The sequence below is a fragment of the Rhincodon typus genome, chromosome 8 (genome assembly GCF_021869965.1).
Source record: "Rhincodon typus isolate 14 chromosome 8, sRhiTyp1.1, whole genome shotgun sequence".
Taxonomy (NCBI): domain Eukaryota; kingdom Metazoa; phylum Chordata; class Chondrichthyes; order Orectolobiformes; family Rhincodontidae; genus Rhincodon; species Rhincodon typus.
This window is the reverse complement of record NC_063339.1, coordinates 24,268,120-24,288,991: the sequence shown is the minus strand read 5'-3', so window position 1 is coordinate 24,288,991 and position 20,872 is coordinate 24,268,120. Positions and strand designations below refer to the sequence as shown.

Here is a 20,872-nt window from a genome sequence, read left to right as displayed (position 1 = left end):
GTACATACTTCTCAAGGACATGCAGTAGCTGTTCCTTGAACAAGCTCTACATTTCAATTGTGCCCAGCCCCTGCAGTTTCCTTCTCCATCCTATGCATCCTAAATCTTGCCTCATCACCTCATAATTGCCTTTCCCCCAGCTTTAACTCTTGCCCTGCGGTATATACCTATCCCTTTCCATCGCTAAAGTAAACGTAACCGAATTGTGGTCACTATCACCAAAGTGCTCACCTACCTCCAAATCTAACACCTGGCCTGGTTCATTACCCAGTACCAAATCCAATGTGGCCTCGCCTCTTGTTGGCCTATCTACATTACTGTGTCAGGAAATCCTCCTGCACACATTGGACAAAAACTGACCCATCTGAAGTACTCGAACTATAGCGTTTCCAGTCAATATTTGGAAAGTTAAAGTCCCCCATGTCAACTATCCTGTTACTTTCGCTCCTATCCAGAATCATCTTTGCAATCTTTTCCTCTACATCTCTGGAACTTTTCGGAGGCCTATAGAAAACTCCCAACAGGGTGACCTCTCCTTTCCTGGTTCTAACCTCAGCCCATACTACCTCAGTAGACGAGTTGTCATCAAACATCCTTTCTGCCACCGTAATACTGTCCTTGACTAACAATGCCACACCTCCCCCTCTTTTACCACCTTCCCTGATCTTACTGAAACATCTAAACCCCGGAACCTGCAACAACCATTCCTGTCCCTGCTCTATCCATGTCTCCGAAATGGCCACAACATCAAAGTCCCAGGTACCAACCCATGCTGCAAGTTCACCCACCTTATTCCGGATGCTCCTGGCATTGAAGTAGACACACCTCAAACCACCTTCCTGCCTGCCGGTACACTCCTGCGACCTTGAAACCTTATTTATGACCTCACTACTCTCAACCTCCTGTACACTGGAGCTACAATTCAAGTTCCCATCCCCCTGTTGAATTAGTTTAAACCCTCCCGAAGAGCATTAGCAAATTTCCCCCCCAGGATATTGGTACCCCTCTGGTTCAGGTGTAGACCATCCCGTTTGTAGAGGTCCCACCTACCCCAGAATGAGCCCCAATTATCCAGGTATCTGAATCCCTCCCTCCTGCCCCATCCCTGTAGCCACGTGTTCAACTGCTCTCTCTCCCTATTCCTCGCCTCGCTAGCACGTGGCACGGGTAACAAACCAGAGATAACAACTCTGTTTGTTCTAGCTCTAAGCTTCCACCCTAGCTCCTTGAATTTCTGTCTTACGTCCCCATCCTTTTTCCTACCTATGTCGTTGGTGCCTATGTGGACCATCCCCGTTAAGGATCCTGAAAACACAATCCGAGACATCACGGACCCTGGCACCTGGGAGGCAACACACCAACCACGAGTCTCTCTCGTTCCCACAGAATCTCCTATCTGTCCCCCTAACTATGGAGTCCCCAATGACTAATGCTCTCCTCCTCTCCCCCCTTCCCTTCTGAGCAACAGGGACAGACTCTGTGCCAGAGACCTGTACCTGATGGCTTACCCCTGGTAAGTCCCCCTGCCCAAACAGTATCCAAAACAGTATACTTGTTTTTGAGGGGAATGGCCACAGGGGATCCCTGCACTGTCTGCCTGTTCCCTTTCCGTCCCCTGACTGTAACCCATCTACTTTTTTCCTGTACCTGAGGTGTGACTACCTCCCTGTAACTCCTCTCAATTACCCGCTCAGCCTCCCGAATGATCCGAAGTTCATCCAGCTCCAGTTCCCTAACACCGTTTCTGAGGAGCTGGAGTTGGGTGCACTTCCCGCAGATGAAGTCAGTGGGGACACTAGTGGTGACCCTTACCTCCCACATTCTACAGGAGGAGCATACAACTGCCCTAACATCCATTCCCACTGTTCTGAATTCCCAAACAGACAAATAAAAAAAAAACTAGTAGCCTTACCAAATCAGCGCTCAGAACCTTTTTTTTTGTTAGAGGAGGAAGATGGGTGGGAGACACTACCTAGGTAGTGTTTCGGGTAAAGCAACCACCCAAATATATTACCTCACTTACTCCAAAAATGGAGTCACGCGAGGTAAGACTTTTATAATCGAAAAGCTCACCTTCCCAGGCTGCCCTTGCGCTTCCTCCCGGACTCCCGCCGCTGAAACAACTGAAAAAAGCTTGTTTGTCATTGCAGAAAGAAACCAAATAAAGGGTTGGGGTGACAATTTTATTCATTCGGGATACTTTTTTTTGCATGTCATATTTTCTGGATGCCGAGCAAATATGAGTGGGGATAAGTAGTTTGCAAAGCCTGTAGTGGGAGAAATAATATGGCTGCCACCTGCCAATTTTCCACTTTCCCTATTAGTGAGTTGACCTGATTAGTATTGATTTAAGTTCTATCTTTCACCATTCTATAATGGAGCAGGGAGACAAATGTAAAACAAAAATGCACATGTACTAAATTTTTTAAAAATGCTTATTTTTCATACCTGGAAATTAGTAATTTATTTGAATTAAGAAAAGCAGTATAACTTCGGGCAATATCTAGTTCTTCCTGCCCTACCTGTTGTCTAACTCGCTAAATGATTAATTTATCATCCATGATGGTCGAACTTCTGGAAGCTTCCATGTTTACTGAAGTTTCAAGGAAGATCTTGGAACGCCTTAGCTTTACTTAGCCTCTTTCCAGTTCACCTTCATGCTCCTTGTCATCTTAATTGACGGAACTCTTGAGTAATAAACATAAAATGATTTTTTTTTCCGCATATCTATTCAATCTTCTCTTGTCCCCTTATCTTGGATGCCAAGAGCACTCCATTATCCATGTCTGAGGTCTGGTCAGTGAGTAAGAAGTGGACATAAATTTACTTTCCTGTGAATATCTGAGCATGAGCAATTGCCAGGACAATATGAAGTATCCCTTTTTCATTAGATGTGATACATAAAATTATGTCGTATTTCCAGATCTCCTTTGGCTGTACTTCCTTGACCTATAAGGCATGAAAATGATTAAAATTCACCTGCTTTTTTCTCAAGAATGTATAAGATGTATGAGATGAGCTGAAACATGTCTTTTGTCTTCTGTTCAGAATGAATTTGCAGCTAGACTCAATAAGGTGGAACTTGAACGCCAAAGTCTTGCAGAAACACTGACTGCATCTGAGAGAAAGGTGATTGAAGAGAAGAAGAGGGCAGATGATCAACAGCAACAGCTCAAAACTGTTAAGACCAGCTTGGATTTGGCTAAACAGGAACTAATGGACTACAAGCAAAAGGCTACCAGAATTCTTCAGGTGTGAACAAGGTTACGTGAAAATAGAAATTTGGAGTGGGAGTATGCCTTTTGGCCGCTCAAGCTACGTTGCCATCTGACAAGGTCATGGCTGGTCTGATTGTAACCTCTACTGCACCTTCCCGTCTACCCCTATTGCCATTCAACTCTCTTGTTAGTCAAAAATCTATCTCTCCTGTCCTAAAGATTTTCAATGCTGCCACCTCCACTGCTCTCTGTGGAAGAATTCCACAATCTCTCAACATTCAGAAAATATTTCTTTTTAACCTCTCCTAAATGGAATGTCCTTATTTTTAAACTGTCCCCTAGTTCTAGCCTTTCACACAAAAGGGAAATATACTTTCAACATCCATCTTGCATCTTTCAATAAGATCACCTCTTAGTCTTCTGAACTACTATGGATGCAGACTCAATCAGTTAAACCTTTCCTTACACAATAGCTTTCTCATCCCAGGAAGCAGTCAAGTGAACCTTCTGTGAATTGCTAGTGCATCTTATAAATAAGGAGATCAAAACCATACACTACTCTAGATGTGGTCTTATCAAGGCCTAGCAAAACATCCCCAGGAAATACAGAAAACCTCTGTTTATCTTTAGAAAATGCAGTAATGTTGGTCACTTTTTTAAATTCAGTCATGGGATGTGGGAATCGCTGGTTATGACATCATTTTGGGCCCTTCCCTAATTGCCCAGAAGCCAGTTGAAAATCAGCATCGTGAACAAAAACAAAGTTACTGGTAAAGGTCAGCAGGTCTGGCAGCATCTGTGAAGGAGAAAAACAGAGTTAACGTTTCGGGTCTGGTGACCCTTCCTCAGAACTTCTGAAGTTCTGAGGAAGGGTCACCGGATGCGAAACATTAACTCTGTTTTTTTCCTTCACAGATGCTGCCAGACCTGCTGAGCTTTTCCAGCAACTTTGTTTTTGTTCCTGATTTACAGCATCCACAGTTCTTTCGGTTTTTAAAAATCAGCATCATTCCTGTGGGCCTGGAGTCATAGTCATACAGCACAGAGACAGATCATTCAGTATGACCAGTCCATGCCGACCATAATCCCAGACTAAACTAGTCCCACCTTACTGTGCTTGGCCCATGTTCCTAGAAACATTTCTTTTTAGAGTCATAGAGATATACAGCGCAGAAACAGATCCTTCGGTCCAACTCGTTCATGCCGACCAGATATCCTAAATAAATTTAGTCCCATTTGCCCGCATTTGGACCATATCCTTTTAAAACCTTCCTATTCATATATCCATTCAGATGCCTTTTAAATGTAACTGTACCAGCCTCCTGCTCCTTCTAGCAGCTCATTCCGTACATGCACCTCCCTCTGTGAAAAACTTGCCCCTTAGGTCCCTTTTAAATCTATCCCCTCCCACCTTAAACCTAAGCCCTCTGGTTTTGGACTCCACTCACCCCAGATGAAAAGACCTTATCTAATTACTGTCTCTATGTCCTTATGATTTTAAAAACCTCTATAAGGTCATCCCTCAGCCTCCAATGCTCCAGAGAAGTGATATGTAGGCTAGACCAAGAAAAGATATCTGTTTCCCTTGCAAAGGACACCAGTAAACCAAATAGATTTTTCCAGCAATTAACAATGGTTTCATGGTTGTTAGCCTCTGCGTTACACATTTTTATTGATTTTATATATTCCACTATCTGCCGTGGTAAGTTCAAACCTGAAAGCCCAGAAAATGACCTGAACCTCTGAATTATTAGTCTAATGTTAGTACCACCAGGGATTTGCCTCCCCTTAAATCAAGGTGTTGAGACATGATTTGATATTTATGTCCCAGACTCTAGGCTCTGCAAAAAAGAGCTGCAGTCTGCTATATCTTGAAAGCAACAGGTTTGTGCTGAATGGGGCATAATTTTGAATTATTACTGTCAGAACAGGAAAAGCATTTTCACCAGAGTTATTGCACGATATTAGTAGCTATTAGAAATTATAACATTTAGAAAGCCTTGGAATAAATATTCAATAAGAAACAACATAAAAGTGAAAAGAGCAAGAGAATGTATTTAAGCTAGCTGAGTTGAAAAGCTGTGATAAATTGCCCGGTCTCCTCTAGACTAAAAGACTTTGTTTCCGGGATTTAATGCTGACTGTTCGTAGACGTGATTGTAAAATACTATTGATTCTAATGGTTATATCTGAGTGTGAATGCATTTTTATATGTTTTTGTCTGTTGCTTTACAGAATTGATATTGGTCAGTAGATGGCAAAAGTGTGCTTCGGGGACAAAAATGTGTAGCTTAAAATCAGCTTCCATATTTGTAACATCCCTGTCATTTTACCTCTTTGTAGTTTTTTTCCCAGCAATGACTCATTGTAGGTCAGATTCTTAAATATAAAATTAGCATATTGCCTTTGATCTAATGATCCACTTTAACTATTTTGAATAGAATTTATCAAAATTAAATCAGATGCTGTAAAATTTACATATTGTACTTCCCATTGAAGTTACGAATTTGTTCTGTGGATTTGAGAGGTACTGATTATTATAAAGTAGATTTATACAGTGGTCTGCAATAAATGGATTTTCTCAGTTACAATTCCAATGTTAAACAAATTTGTTGTTAAGAAGTATTAATGCACATTATTTCCACAGTCCAAAGAGAAATTGATTAACAGCCTGAAAGAAGGTTCTGGAATCGAAGGTTTAGAAAGCCATGCTGTCAGCACCATGGAACTGGAAGAACTACGGCATGAACGTGACATGCAACGTGAAGAAGTCCAAAAACTGCTGGGTCACATCCAGCAGCTGAGGGTGGAATTACAGGTAATCGATTACCTACTTCCAACAGTTGTAAAATTCTTGCAAAAAATGCACTTTGTTGTTTGCTTTAGCAGTCATTGACTGCTCAGACAAGAATTTGACCCCATGTCTGTGAATGGATGTTCTGACTATGGAGGGAGTGCAACAAAGGTTTACCAGACTGTACTCCCAGGTATCAGATCTGATATATGTAGACAGATGATTGGTCAGGACTGTATTCAGTGGATTTTAGAAGAATGTGGGTGGGTAGGACCTTATGGAAACCTATCAAATTCCAAAAGGACTAGTGTAAATGCAGGAAGGATAAACCCAATGACTGGCAAGTCCATACCTAGGGTTTACAGCCAAAAGATACAGAGTAGACCATTTAGGACTGAGATGAGGAGAAATTTCTTCCCACCCGGTGAGGATGAACTTGAGGAATTCTCAGCCACAATAGTTGAGGCCAAAACTTGGAATGCTTTCAGGAAGGAGTTAGATATACTTTATATGGCTAAAGGGATCAAAGGGTATGTGAAAAAAGCGAGAACTAGGTATTGAGTTGAATGATCAACCATGGTCATATCAGATCACAGATCAGACTCAAAGGAGTGAACTGACTCCTGATCCTGTTTTGTGTTTCTGTACATGGGAGGCACTTTTGGTGCAGGAGAGGGTGGGGTCATTGGGATTTTCAACTGTTGTTCATGTGTTTCTTGTCTGAAAGTCGGGTTGCTCCAGCACCTGATAATTGAAATGGCACTTTGGCCACCGTTATGCACACGTTATTCTGTTTTAATTGTCTTGATCAGAGTAATTGATAATGAGACTCCCAGTCCCTGTTAATTCTTAACTGCCTAGGTAATTTTCCTAGCAAGCCACTCAATTGCATCACTTTGTAGTGATTAATGGAGAAGACCTTCCATCACTTCATTGTAACGACTACAGATGATCAGTAAATGTTAGTCTTTCCAACGATGTCCACATGTTGAGAATTATGTGCCAAAACAAAAGCTAGCCAATATTTCACTGTCCAAAACAAATGAGCTTCAGCAAAAGTACCAATTCAATATTCGCAGTTCATTGGTAGAATTCAGGTCAGTAACAAGTCTAAATTTTTTATGTGGCCTTGTACAGATGCACAAACTGTCGGGTTTGGGTAAAGTTGAAAACTGTGTACCACTTCCAATGAGTGAGGAGAGAGTTTTTTAATGGTGCACATGGGATTGTTTTGATATGTAGTTAAGCTCTTATGGACTCCTGGCACAAATTACTCCAGGGTATGATTGTCTGTATTTTTTAATTTTCTATTCAGAATCAGGTTCATGTAAGCAGAAAGTTTTCCTGAATCAGTCTGTCAATGTTGTACTTGGCCATTGCCACCAGGAGGTGCTATATCAGCTGTATGTCTACAAGCTATATTCTCGTGTGTGTATGTTACCACCAAGTGCCTTGAATAGCAATAAAATAATTGTTAAATTGAAGTGTATTTCAATATAGGAATTTGCTGCAGTGTAACATCACAAAACTAGTTGATTGTGACAACAGTTATCATGGTGCAACACTTTTTGGCTGAAAGGTTCATTTTACAAAAAAAATCTGAAACAACTTTTACTGATAAGAGGAAAGGTCAAGAACTTAAAATCTTCAATAATAAGCCTTTTTGTTTTCAGTGATATCAAAGTCCCAATTTCAGTACACCACCTTGGGTAATAGATGAAGATTAACAAATAGGAATAAAGGAAAATTAACATAATGTTTTATTGCACATATTCAGTAACAGAGTTCGGGCTAATTTGTTGGTGACTGAACCAAGCGCTATTGCTATTTTCCTTTTTTCTGTATGTATCCAGGTTTTGCTATGGAGTATAACTTTGTAATTCCATCCCCATCCTATTTGAAGCATTGACTTTATAAATAATGAGAATTAAAATTGAATAATTGTATTACTTTAAATGCATTTAAGGAAATATAAAGTTAGGTATAGCTGGACATATGTGCAAACATTAAATTCTGCTTACTGATTAAACTTGTTCACTTGACATCAATGACAGGATACAGAGACACAGCAATTGGGTGAGGCAGAGTCATCCAGGGAACAAATACTAGAACTACAAGAACAAATCAACACACTAACAGGAACCAAAAAGGAGCTGGAGGCCGAACTGGACCGACAAAAACAGGCAAAGCATAATTTGTTCCTAACTGTTCTTAACATTGATGTTATCACCTATTTATATTATTTTCACTTGTTCTGTGGCACAAATATGCACTGCATTATGCTTATTAGGACTATTGAAATATTGAAACATTGGCCCCTCTCTGCTTTATGTAAATCTGTTTAGTGTGCTGTGTAAAATTACTAGAAAAACTAACCTTTGATATTCAAGACAAGTATTTCGATCAGTGAAGGGAAATATAGTTTACCTTTCTAATATGGTCAGGCTTAGTTCTTTAGATGGTGCTCTACACCATTGGTCTTTCACCAGCAGATACAGAGTTCTTTAGTATTATGAAGTAAAATGGATTTTTCTTTTTTTTTCCAAACTTTGAGTTGATAATGTAAAATTTCTAAGCATACAGGTATGGGCATACACTTTTTCTTCTGTAGTTTTCCTATATTTCAAGAAAACTGACGAGTGCAACTTTCAAATGCTTATTGGCTCAATCAAATTTTCAATTCAAATTTGTAAAGTGTCACTGGACTTTCATACTTTAGGGCACTACTTAGAAAAGGAAAGTTTTTCTCAATGAGTTGTGCTAATTTGTAACATTTCTTGAATATGAAAATGGTTCACAATAAGCCCGAGTTATCTAATGGAACATACACAAGCGGGCCTGATGGTATTATCGCTGGACTATTAATCCAGAGACCCAGATAACGTTCTGGGGACCAGGTTCAAATCCCACCATGGCAAATGGTGGAATTTGAATTCGATAAAATATCTGGAATTATGGATCTAATGATGATCATGAATCCATCGTCGATTGATAGAAAAACCCATCTCATTTGCAAATGTCCTTTAGGGAAGGAAACTGCCATCCTCACCTGGTCTCGTCTACATGTGACTCCAGACCCATGGCAATGTGGTTGACTCTGAACTGCCCTCTGGACAATTAAGGATGGGCAATAAATGCTGCGTAGCCAGCGATGCCCTCATCCTGTTAATGAATAAAAAGAAAAGCTACTTTCATGTGGAAGAAGTTGGCTAATGAAGCTTCTGCATATTTTATTTAATAACCACCCATTTATTTTTATCACTCTGGTTTGAATTTATAGGAGTTTCAGTATGTTGAAGAGGAACTACACAGGACAAAAAACACACTGCACTCCAGAATCAAGGACCGAGAGGAGGAAATTCAGAAGCTTCGGAACCAGGTACTACTTCACTTGTCTGTTTTATATTCACTTGGGTGAAATATGATAGCTTACCTCCACATCTTCAAAATATTTCCATGTTAATTCTGATGTAGTGAACATGACATGTTTATAGTTGGAGATTCAAAATGAGAATGCTTGAACCTGGGACCTACATGTTAACATGTGGAAGATACCACTTTGTACGTGGGAAGCTGAGGGAAAGTGATGTTGGGTTTGAGGAAGATGCAAGTCTAGAGACTAGGATTTTGTTTTTGCTAGAAAAGTGCAGGTCACGTTTTCTGCTATACTGAAATGAACTTACAGCTTCCATCTGGAAGTCCAGATCACAACCATGCAGATCGCAAGATAACCTCAGTGAAGGGTTTTAGCTGATTCAGTAGAATTGTGACTATTTCTGTTCAGGAGGAAAAGATACAATCTCCTTTCAAAAACATTAATTTTTATGTACAGAATAACGGTAGACTGTGAAAATATGGAAGGTGAGATGTGGAACAACTATGAAGATATGATTATTGTCAATTGCAGAAACATATGCTAAGTGTATATAATTCCCCATAAAGCTATAAGTGCATTTACAGCTGTTTAATGTTGTGCTTCATTACACAGGGAGTGGTTGAGGCATATACCAGAACTTTAATTCAGGGCAAAGCAAATTTATATTTAAGCAGAAAATAAACATGGCTATGGGTAAGAAAGCAGTTAGCTCAGTTGGCTGGTGTATAATGCAGAATGGTGCCAACGTCTTGGGTTCACTTCCTGAATGGGTAATGGTACTCCATGCAGACCTACCTTTTGCCTTTCTCCATGCTTGGTGTGGATTAACTCCCTCAAGCTATATCATGAACAGAGAGATGCTATGGTTTCTAAAAATCTGTAGCTAATCACCTTACATGGTAAACAGATGGGCAGTGGGAGTAATTTTAAATTGGTCCAAAGTAGACATTGATTGTTCAATTTTTTTCTGCATTGTAAACATCTGTAATTACTTCATGCTGTGTTTTGTTTATTTTCAAACCCCTCCCCCACACCTGTACAAAAAAACCTTCAGCTCACCAACAAAGCTATGAGTAATAGCCACACTGAACTAGAAAACCGACTTCACCAATTGACTGAGACTTTGATCCAGAAACAGACCATGCTGGAGGCTCTCAGTACAGAGAAGAACTCACTTGTCTTCCAATTGGAACGCCTTGAGCAGCAGCTCAAGAGTGTACAGGGAAGCAATGTTAATGGCCCTGCTGTTAATGTATCATTATTGGAAAACAATGAAGGTAAGCAAGTATAACTTTCAGTGCTGGGTGCTTCTTTAGAAAGTTCTTCGATTAGAACTGAAAGGCTGGAGGATAGTCTAAGATGAAGTCTTTGGCAACAAATGCAGCTTTAATCGATGCACCTGTAGGGGTGTGTCACTTCCAAATAAATCACAGTGCTTGTGACATCACTGTCAGTAGCTCTACAGTGAGGTAAATGTGTCAGAGAATAACAGCAATAAAGAATGTTTTTCCAAATGTTTTAAATTAATTCAAAATGAGATTGTGTGATTTAGTCACTGCTGCATTGCAAACACGTCCAGCACCCTGCTTCTGACCCCACACTGCCTCCCTCCCAGTTACCATCCTGCTACTATGCTATCACTGTCCCTGGGAGCAAGGTATCAAGTGGGAGGAAGGTAGTGAGGGATCTGGAGCTTGGCAGCAAACTGAGCGGGTTGTTGTGTGAAGTGGGAGCGGGTCAAAGGGGAGAGTGGAGGAGCAAATTGATGGCACCACGCTTGCAGATATCTACGGAGTCAGCTTCCAATTCTTGTCACAGATTGTTGACAATTGAGGCACCAAATTTCTGTGCCAGTCTGGTAGCAGAAAGTACACAGTTGATTTAAAATGGTCTTGGATGTATTTGTGGCCCTGTTTAATAAACTTACATTTACACAATTTTTATTCCCAGTGGAAAATCAGTTTTGCTCTGGATTTGATTAAGTAATAGTCACTGATGTGTAGTTGGGAGTGGTTTCATGATGTGAATCTCATGTCAGAAACAGTATAATTACCCCTTTTTGTAACCCAGATCCTTTCCCTAGTGGAATGAGAATTATGATTTTGCTCCCTGATGTATTCCCTGCAATCATGTTTGTTTGAGTTTCAGTGCAACTGTAAACAACTTTAATTACTTGTGTATCAGAATAATGATTAGAACATGACATTGTTGTATAAGATGTCTTATTGTGTAACTATTTAAATAACAAGTGTTGTCCCGCTGCATTGTGAATCAGGAATCATTTCCTGTCATTGAAGTACTGGTTAAATGTCTAAATTTTGTTGTAATGACAGTAGAACCATCAGTTTTCATTGAGTGATTTGAAACTGATAGCAACTTTTGACATTACATGCTCACCATTAAATTGCTGTCATTGATTTTCCACTCTTCCATAAGCTGTACAGTTGTAGCAATCACAGATGGCAAGTTTAGAAATCACTTGGATTGCCAGGAAGTTTTACTTGTTGTGTGGGTTTGTCTTCCCAAATTTTCTTGTAAAATTTACATGTTGCTGAATAATGTGTAATTGGGTTTTTTAGCAGCTTACTAAATGATGAACAACCTCTCTGGCTCTGAAAATCTAATTTTATTGTTAAAGCATCATGCTTCAGTGCAGTTAGCTTCTAAGCCTACTTGATTACCTCATTGCTACACACTAGCAATCCTCCATAGCTGAGCCAGAACTAAATGACAGGGATGGTGAAATCCATGCTACAGTCGCAAGGTCTTTATGAGCTCATTTGTTTGAAATTGGATGCAAGCAGCATTATTTTGCTGCTAACCAAAGAAATTATGGGCCAAGTCTTTTCACATATAGTTGCTTTAGAAAAACCACATGGATCTGTGAATTGTTAAAATACTTCATGCATATATTGTGCTTGAACCAGGTGCTCGTATGAGGAACGTTCCAGTTCTTTTCAGTGAAACAGACAGTCCTACTGCAGGAATGTATGGGAAAGTCCGAAAAGCAGCAAATACAATAGACCGATTCAGGTAAATTGCTGCTGAATCTTGCTTAGACTTCTTTTTTAACAATGTAATTGTGACTAGAATATGTAGATTTGTATGTTTTTAATAATATGTTTTGATTTATTTCTATCTTATGGTGATGGCAGTGGAAATAATGCCTCATATCTTTTACAGCATCCGGTTAGGAATTTTTCTGAGGCGATATCCAATTGCAAGGGTATTTGTAATTATTTATATGGTGAGTTTATTCTTTTACCAGTTACAATGTATGTCTGATTCTGGTTTATGCTATGTCTCAATATTTAGATTCTGATTTTAAGGCCCATTAGAACGTGTTTAGATGGGTGGTGCTAAAGATTTCAATTATCTATGATAGCAGCAGATTAGATGTCCTCTGGGCCAACTGCAACTTTTCAAGCCTCTGTTACAACTTCAGTTCAGATTTTCACCCTGCAATCACCACATGACTGCTGCTGGCTCTGTTACTCCCATTGCTGCTGCTGCTCTTAATCCCAATGGCTAGATAGGTACCATTTAGAACAAAGAACAAAGAAAATTACAGCACAGGAACAGGCCCTTCGGCCCTCCAAGCCTGTGCCGATCCAGATCCTCTATCTAAACCTGTCGCCTATTTTCCAAGGATCTGTATCCCTCTGCTCCTTGCGCATTCATGTATCTGTCCAGATACATCTTAAATGACGCTATCGTGCCCGCCTCTACCACCTCCGCTGGCAGCGCGTTCCAGGCACCCACCACCCTCTGCCTAAAGAACTTTCCACGCATATCTCCCTTAAACTTTTCCCCCCTCACCTTGAAATCGTGACCCCTAGTAATTGAGTCTCCCACTCTGGGGAAAAAGCTTCTTGCTATCTACCTTGTCTATACCTCTCATGATTTTGTAGACCTCAATCAGGTTCTCCCTCAACCTCCGTCTTTCTAATGTAAATAATCCTAATCTACTCAACCTCTCTTCATAGCTAACCCCCTCCATACCAGGCAACATCCTGGTGAACCTCCTCTGCACCCTCTCCAAAGCATCCACATCCTTTTGGTAATGTGATGACGAGAACTGTATGCAGTATTCTAAATGTGGTCGAACCAAAGTCCTATAGAACTGTAACATGACCTGCCAACTCTTGTACTCAATACCCCGTCCGATGAATGAAAGCATGCCGTATGCCTCCTTGACCACTCTATCGACCTGCGTTGCCACCTTCCGGGTACAGTGGACCTGAATACCCAGATCTCTCTGTGCATCAATTTTCCCCAGGGCTTTTCCGTTTACCATATAGTTCGCTCTTGAATTGGATCTTCCAAAATGCATCACCTCGCATTTGCCTCGATTGAACTCCATCTGCCATTTCTCCGCCCAATTCTCCAGTCTGTCTGCATTCTGCTGCATTTTCCGACAGTCCCCTTCACTATCTGCTACTCCACCAATCTTAGTGTCATCTGCAAACTTGCTAATCAGACCATCTATACCTTCCTCCAGATCATTTATGTATATCACTAACAACAGTGGTCCCAACACGGATTCCTGTGGAACACCATTGGTCACAGTTCTCCATTTTGAGAAACTCCCTTCCACTACAACCCTCTGTCTCCTGTTGCCCAGCCAGTTCTCTATCCATCTAGCTAGTACACCCTGGACCCCATGTGACTTCACTTTCTCCATCAGCCTACCATGGGGAACCTTATCAAATGGCTTACTGAAGTCCATGTATATGACTTCTACAGCCCTTCCCTCATCTATCAACTTTGTCACTTCCTCAAAGAATTCTATCAAGTTGGTAAGACATGACCTTCCCTGCACAAAACCATGCTGTCTATCACTAATAAGCCCATTTTCTTCCAAATGTAAATAGATCCTATCCCCCAGTATCTTCTCCAGCAGCTTCCCCACCACTGATGTCAGGCTCAGCGGTCTATAATTACCTGGATTATCCTTGCTACCTTTCTTAAACAAGGGAACAACATTAGCAATTCTCCAGTCCTCCGGGACCTTACCTGTGCTCAAGGATGCTGCAAAGATATCTGTTAAGGCCCCAGCTATTTCCTCTCTTGCTTCCCTCAGTAACCTGGGATAGATCCCATCTGGACCTGCCTTTTAGAATACCCAACACTACCCCCCCTTCTTATGCTGACTTGACCTACAGTAATCAAACATCTATCCCTAACCTCAACATCCATCATGTCCCTCTCCTCAGTGAATATCGACGCAAAGCACTCATTAAGAATCTCACTCATTTCCTGACTCCTCGCATAACTTCCCTCCTTTGTCCTTGAGTGGGCTAACCCTTTCTCTAGTTACCCTCTTGTTCCTTATGTATGAATAAAAGGCTTTGGGATTTTCCTTAACCCTGTTTGCTAAAGATATTTCATGACCCCTTTTAGCCCTCTTAATTCCTCGTTTCAGATTGGTCCTACTTTCCGGATATTCTTCCAAAACTTCGTCTGTTTTCAGTTGCCTAGTCCTTGTGTATGCTTCCTTTTTCCTCTTTGCTCGTCTCACAATTTCACCTGTCATCTATGGTTCCCTAATCTTGCCCGTTCTATCCCTCATTTTCACAGGGACATGTCTGTCCTGCACTCTAATCAACCTCTCTTTAAAAGCCTCCCACATATCAAATGTGGATTTACCCTCAAACAGCTGCTCCCAATCCACATTCCCCAGCTCCTGTCGAATTTTGCTATAGTTGGCCTTCCCCCAATTCAGCACTCTTCCTTTAGGACCACTCTTGTCTTTGTCCGTCAGTATTCTAAAACTTATGGAATTGTGATCACTATTCCCAAAGTAATCCCCTACTGAAACTTCAACCATCTGGCCGGGCTCATTCCCCAACACCAGGTCCAGTATGTCCCCTTCCTGAGTTGGACTATTTACATACTGCTCTAGAAAACCCTCCTGGATGCTCCTTACAAATTCTGCTCCATCTAAACCCCTAACACTAAGTGAATCCCAGTCAATGTTGGGAAAATTAAAATCTCCCATCACCACCACCCTGTTGCTCCTACATCTTTCCACAATCTGTCTACATAATTTGTGCCTCTATCTCACGCTCGCTGTTGGGAGGCCTGTAGTACAGCCCCAACCTTGTTACCGCACCCTTCCTATTTCTAAGCTCTGCCCGTATTGCCTCACTGCTCGAGTTCTCCATAGTGCCCTCCCTCAGCACAGCTGTGATATCCTCTTTGACCAGTAATGCAACTCCTTCACCCCTTTTACCTCCCTCTCTATCCCGCCTGAAGCATCTGTATCCTGGGATAATTAGTTGCCAATCTTACCCTTCCCTCAACCAAGTCTCAGTAATAGCAATAACATCATACTCCCAGGTACTAATCCAAGCCCTAAGTTCATCTGCCTTACCTACTACACTTCTCGCATTAAAACAAATGCACCTCAGACCATCTGTCCCTCTGCATTCATCATCTGCTCTCTGCCTACTCTTCCCCTTAGTCACACTGACTTCATTATCTAGTTCCTTACAGGCTTTATTTACTACCTCCTTACTGTCCACTAACCTCTTCATTCCCCTGCCACATTAGTTTAAACCCTTCCCAACAGCGTTAGCAAAAGCAGCCCCTTAGAAAACTGATTTTATCATGACTGCCTATAATTGTGTACTGCCAGATTGTATTTACGTCCAAGCTACGGATTTATCACTGCCCACACCCCACACCCCACCATCACAGTATCTAGTAGTCAGTTTTTTTTATTCATTCACAGAATGAGGGCATTGCTGGCCAGGCATTATTTATTGCCCATCCCTAATTGTCCAGAGGCAGTTAAGAGTCAACCATATCTGCCATGGCAGGATTCGAGCCTGGATACCCAGAACATTTTCTGGGTCTCTGGATAAACAGTCCAGCGATAATACCACTAGGCCATCTCCTTCCCGTTGAACAGCTTGTGCATTAGACGGCTGTTCAAATGAGTGTAGTATTGAGCAACATAGCTATCAGCCTATTTTGAATGCAACATCTGCTAAGAACAGTACAGCTGTAAGAAGTGCAGTGGAAAAAGCAGGCTGAAGGAGAATAAGGATGCACAAAGGAATGATATAAAAGGATAAATTATGAATCTTTGTGTGCCTACATAAATTCACTTTCTTTACTCTAGTGTGCAGAATTGAAGGTAGTTTGTCCTTTATTTGTTTCCCTGTTCAAATATCCATTCTGCTGCTGTTTAAATATTTATTGTGCCCAGCAACATTGGCAAGAGACCGAGCCATGTTTCACGTTCCTGTCAGTCCTGGACTGTAATTGACAAGCAATCTGACACTGAAAAAGTTCATACTGACTGATCCTAAAATATACCAATTAAAGATAGTTCTGACTGGGAATGAAAGCTGAAAAAGGAGGCTGGCTTGCACAAGTTTTGAATTCATTGCTGCTGGGAGGATGTACATGATGTGTAAGATTATGGATGTTTGTTTGGTGTCTTTCTTTCCCAGAGCCCAAGCTAAAATTTTGCTAAGTTAATAAAAACAGTCCTGTCTATTCTATGCTGATTTATCTTTTCCTGTCCAACCTCCTAACCTGTATTACTAGGGGCTGAATGTTAATAATGTGTATCAGAAATAGGGGAGAAAAAGCGTGGAACAGCATTGCTTATTTGAATTTTGGTTAATCATGTTTATCCAACTAACTAACTAATGACCAAATATGTATCAAAAGCTATTGGTTCTAACTTACAAGCATGCAGAATGCAACATTTCAACCTCTCAATGAGAGGGAGGAAATAAAATAGACAAAGTAAGCTGTTTATTGTTTTGCGCACAAATGATTTGCCTTGCCCTTAGAGTATGACACACACATTGAAAAAACTCAGATGAATTTCATGTCAAGCAGAATAAGAAAAAAACTTGGCAGCAGTTTTTGCTGTTATTGAGGTTCATAACTATAGGAACGAGATCTTGCTATAATTTTTGCAGTTTGTCCATTATTACGATTGGGTGAGCAGGCATTTAATGCTACTGTCTTGCCCTGTTATTTTTCTTTGTTTGAATGCAGCGTTGTTTTATTTGAAAAGTGTATGCTTTCCTATTTAATGAGTATTTAAGTCTTTAGCACCGTGATCATAAAATATTCTTTGGTTTTTTTAAAAAAAAATATTGCTTAAATAAATATATGTAGAGAATAAAATATGTACATGTAGTAAGGATGGATTCACAGTCTGTAGTTTGGTGGCTCAGCTGACTTCAGGCTGAATCAGATGGTGTCTCTTCTCAGTAGGAAACTGGAAGATCTCGTTATTCTTCTGCAGGCAACTGTTGTTTACAATCTGTCTGTTGCACATAGTTATAATTATAACTTGATTACATCCTGGTTTTGAGTTGCCCTCTTAGCAAGATCTTTGTTCAAGTAATTAAGTTTCATAGTTTGTCTCCATCCAGGTGAATATCTTAATGTTGTGCTAATGGAATAGAATGTTTAATTCATTCAAACTTCTGAGGTCATTACCTTTGGGCTTTGCAGATGTACTGCCTGTATCTCAGTGGAGTTGTAATGTGGAAGGCACAGTAATGCAAATTAGGTGACCATCTCGAGTATTTGTCACATTTTAAAACATCCAACTTTATTTTTTTGAAAGTTCAGTTCGGGTTTCTAGCCAGTTGAGTTGAAAACAATTGTTTGGTATAAATGTATCATCTTAACTGCCCTACATATAACCTGTGCTGTTCCTTAACCAAGGCCCACCCAGGCCTATCGATCTTACCCAGTAGGCAAGAAGACACTGAGCTGATAATTCCTTTCCTGTTATCGTTGAGGATGTGCCTTTTCTTTGCTTACTAACTTCCTCAACACAGCTGCATTTTAAAAGCTAAAGCTTCATTTATTTCAGCAATTGTGTTCCTGCTACTCTACAGATTCTTTTAATGCTTGGACTCGTCATTATCAAAGTAATAGCTCAAGTTTTTAATCACAGTTTCTGCTTTTCACCCTCTTTATTGTGTGACTACAGTCTTCAATTTCTTCCATGAATAGTACTTGGATTTTGTTTGCAGCCAAAAAGCTTGTTGACTACTAACTAAATTATTGATACTGATACCTTAAATGTATTGTATATAGTTTAATTTGAATTGTAAACCTACAAATCTGAATCTTTGACAGATACATTTGTGCCAACTTGCATAATTCAGTAGTCAGTTTCACTCTGATTAAAGCACATAACTGTGTTCCTTGATTGTGTATTCACGTTTTATGCACTGTGTTTGACTATTTTTCATTCAAAGTCCTTTTTTATATAGAGCTTAGCTTGTGTGTTCACATTATGTATAAGAGTTGAAATTAAAAGCAGCTGTTTGGACTTGAAACACTTTTATATTATGTTCCTGATACCAAGGTTCCCTTACATGAATTATGTGCAACTAGCCACAAAAGACATGTAAAACTCAACAAAAAGTGAGTTAGAAAATCTTATCTTCACCTGTCATAGGGGCAGCTGGTCTTGGTGCATTCCAGACGTTTGGTTGGCTTGCAGCCACCAACACAAGGCCTGTAGCTAGGGGACACAGCAAGTACCCTGTAAAATAGAAGCAGCGTCAGGTTGATATGTTAAAGTTGTTAGTAAATTAACCATTCATGCAAGTTCATAGTTGGGACATAAAGGAACAAAAAAAGCAATGAAATTCAGCTAAAAATCCCTCTTAAAAAGAAATTTATGAAACAAAATAAGCATTAGATAAAGGGAATCAAAACTATATAAGTGAAGTATTTTTAAAAGAAATTCATTTTAAAGAAAATTACTAAAAGGTAGAATCTCATTAGGTAATACCACAACTGGCTTTTTGCACTCAAACAATTCATGAACAGATGAAGTGAGGCATTTTCATGGTCTTATACCTAAATTCAATGGACTGAGCTTTTCAAAAATACTTAGGTGTTTCGTTCCTACAAGGTTCCTCTTAATTTGGTGCAATTCATACAAAATTGTCCAAACCAGCAATAAAATGGAATTTTAAATAGAAAAAAATTACAATGAATGTATTTTCTAAATTCATTCATGGGATGTGGGTGTCACTGGCTGGGCTAGCATTTTACCAATCCCTAGTTGCCCTTAAGGTAGTGGTGAGCTGCTGCTTTCAATGTCAATGTGTTTTAGGTAAACGCACAATACTCTTAGGTAGAGAGTTGCAGGGTTTTCACCCAGTGACACTGAAGGTATGTTTTTTTAATTCATTCATGGGATGAAGTTGTTGCTGACCAGGCAGTTGTTTATTGCCTGTCCCTAATTGCCCAGAGGACACTCCAGAGTCAGCCACATTACGGTGGGTCTGGAGCCACATGTAGGCCAGACCAGGTAAGGATGGCAGTTTCCTTCTCTAAAGTACATTAGTGAACCAGGTGGGTTTTTCTGACAATCAACAATGGGTTCGTGGTCATCATTAGATTCTTAATTCCAGATATTGTGTTCAAATTCCACATTGTGTCTCTGGATTAACAGTCCAGCGATAATACCACTAGGCCATTGCCTCTAAGTCAAGATGGGGAGTAGCTTGGAGAGGAACTTGCAGATGGTGGTGTTCTCTTATATTTGCTGCCATTGTCCTTCTAGGTGGAATTGGATCATGGGTTTAGATGGTGCTGTCTTTCCTTAAGAATTTATTTCCTTGATATGGGCCTTCAGGGTACCTCTGAATATGGCCCTCTCAGTGTCACAATGTTCTTTAAAAAACTACATATATTTAATTGAAAGATTTTGTAATTTTAGGCACTGCTGCACTTCTGGGTAATGATAGTACTTCTGACGTACACACCAGAGATACACCATGGTTCCTCGCGACCTGACGGTCAATGAAAAGAAGTAACCATGAGCACATCAATGTTGGATCCAGATCTTTAAATATATTTATGTAGCACAGGGCTACATACCAATAAGCCTGTATATACTGTAGAACTAGCATATGTTTACGATCATGAGAATAAATCAACTTTAAAATAAGTTTAATTCTCTTCTGCATCTTATCTTGGCATTTTCCCACTCCCCTCTGAGTCTGTATATACAATACAGTTATGTAGTTATATTGATGGACATATGACTTGATTTGTGCAATATCTTTTAATAAACTTATTTCAAAAATGTTGACTCTTAATGTGTGGTACTATTTTTGAATGCTTAATAATATCATGATAAAATTGAAAACAAGAATGGGAAGATTATGCAGCTCACTGACTTTACACATCTTGCTCCAGGATCTGACCTTGATATTTTTGTATTTGTGGAATCATAGAAACCTGCAGCAAAGGTAGATGTCATTCAGCACGTACGTGCTGGTGCCAGCTGTTTAAAGGTGGTTGTGCTGAACCCCTCACCCATAACTCTATTATTCTGAACCCCTGTAAATTCCTCATCCTGGAGTAATATACCAACTCCCTTCTAAAACTTTGTCGAATTCCTTGCCATTCCCTTTTCAGGAACACCTTTCCAGTGCCCAACAATGATGGTTTCTGATGAGGTCTAGAAGATTTCTA

General features: G+C 40.1%; 1 protein-coding gene across 1 annotated transcript in view; it reads left to right on the top strand.

Annotated features, from left to right (window-relative positions):
• Nucleotides 1-20,480, top strand: part of golga5 (golgin A5) — a 45,942-nt gene extending 25,462 nt beyond the window's left edge. The window contains exons 6-13 of the mRNA XM_048600066.1: nt 3,020-3,252; nt 5,866-6,036; nt 8,067-8,195; nt 9,293-9,391; nt 10,443-10,665; nt 12,316-12,421; nt 12,572-12,635; nt 20,112-20,480. Coding sequence (XP_048456023.1) covers nt 3,020-3,252; nt 5,866-6,036; nt 8,067-8,195; nt 9,293-9,391; nt 10,443-10,665; nt 12,316-12,421; nt 12,572-12,635; nt 20,112-20,198 — 1,112 coding nt within the window. The 3' untranslated portion in view covers nt 20,199-20,480. The remainder of the gene's footprint in view (nt 1-3,019; nt 3,253-5,865; nt 6,037-8,066; nt 8,196-9,292; nt 9,392-10,442; nt 10,666-12,315; nt 12,422-12,571; nt 12,636-20,111) is intronic.
• Nucleotides 20,481-20,872: the final 392 nt, after the last annotated feature.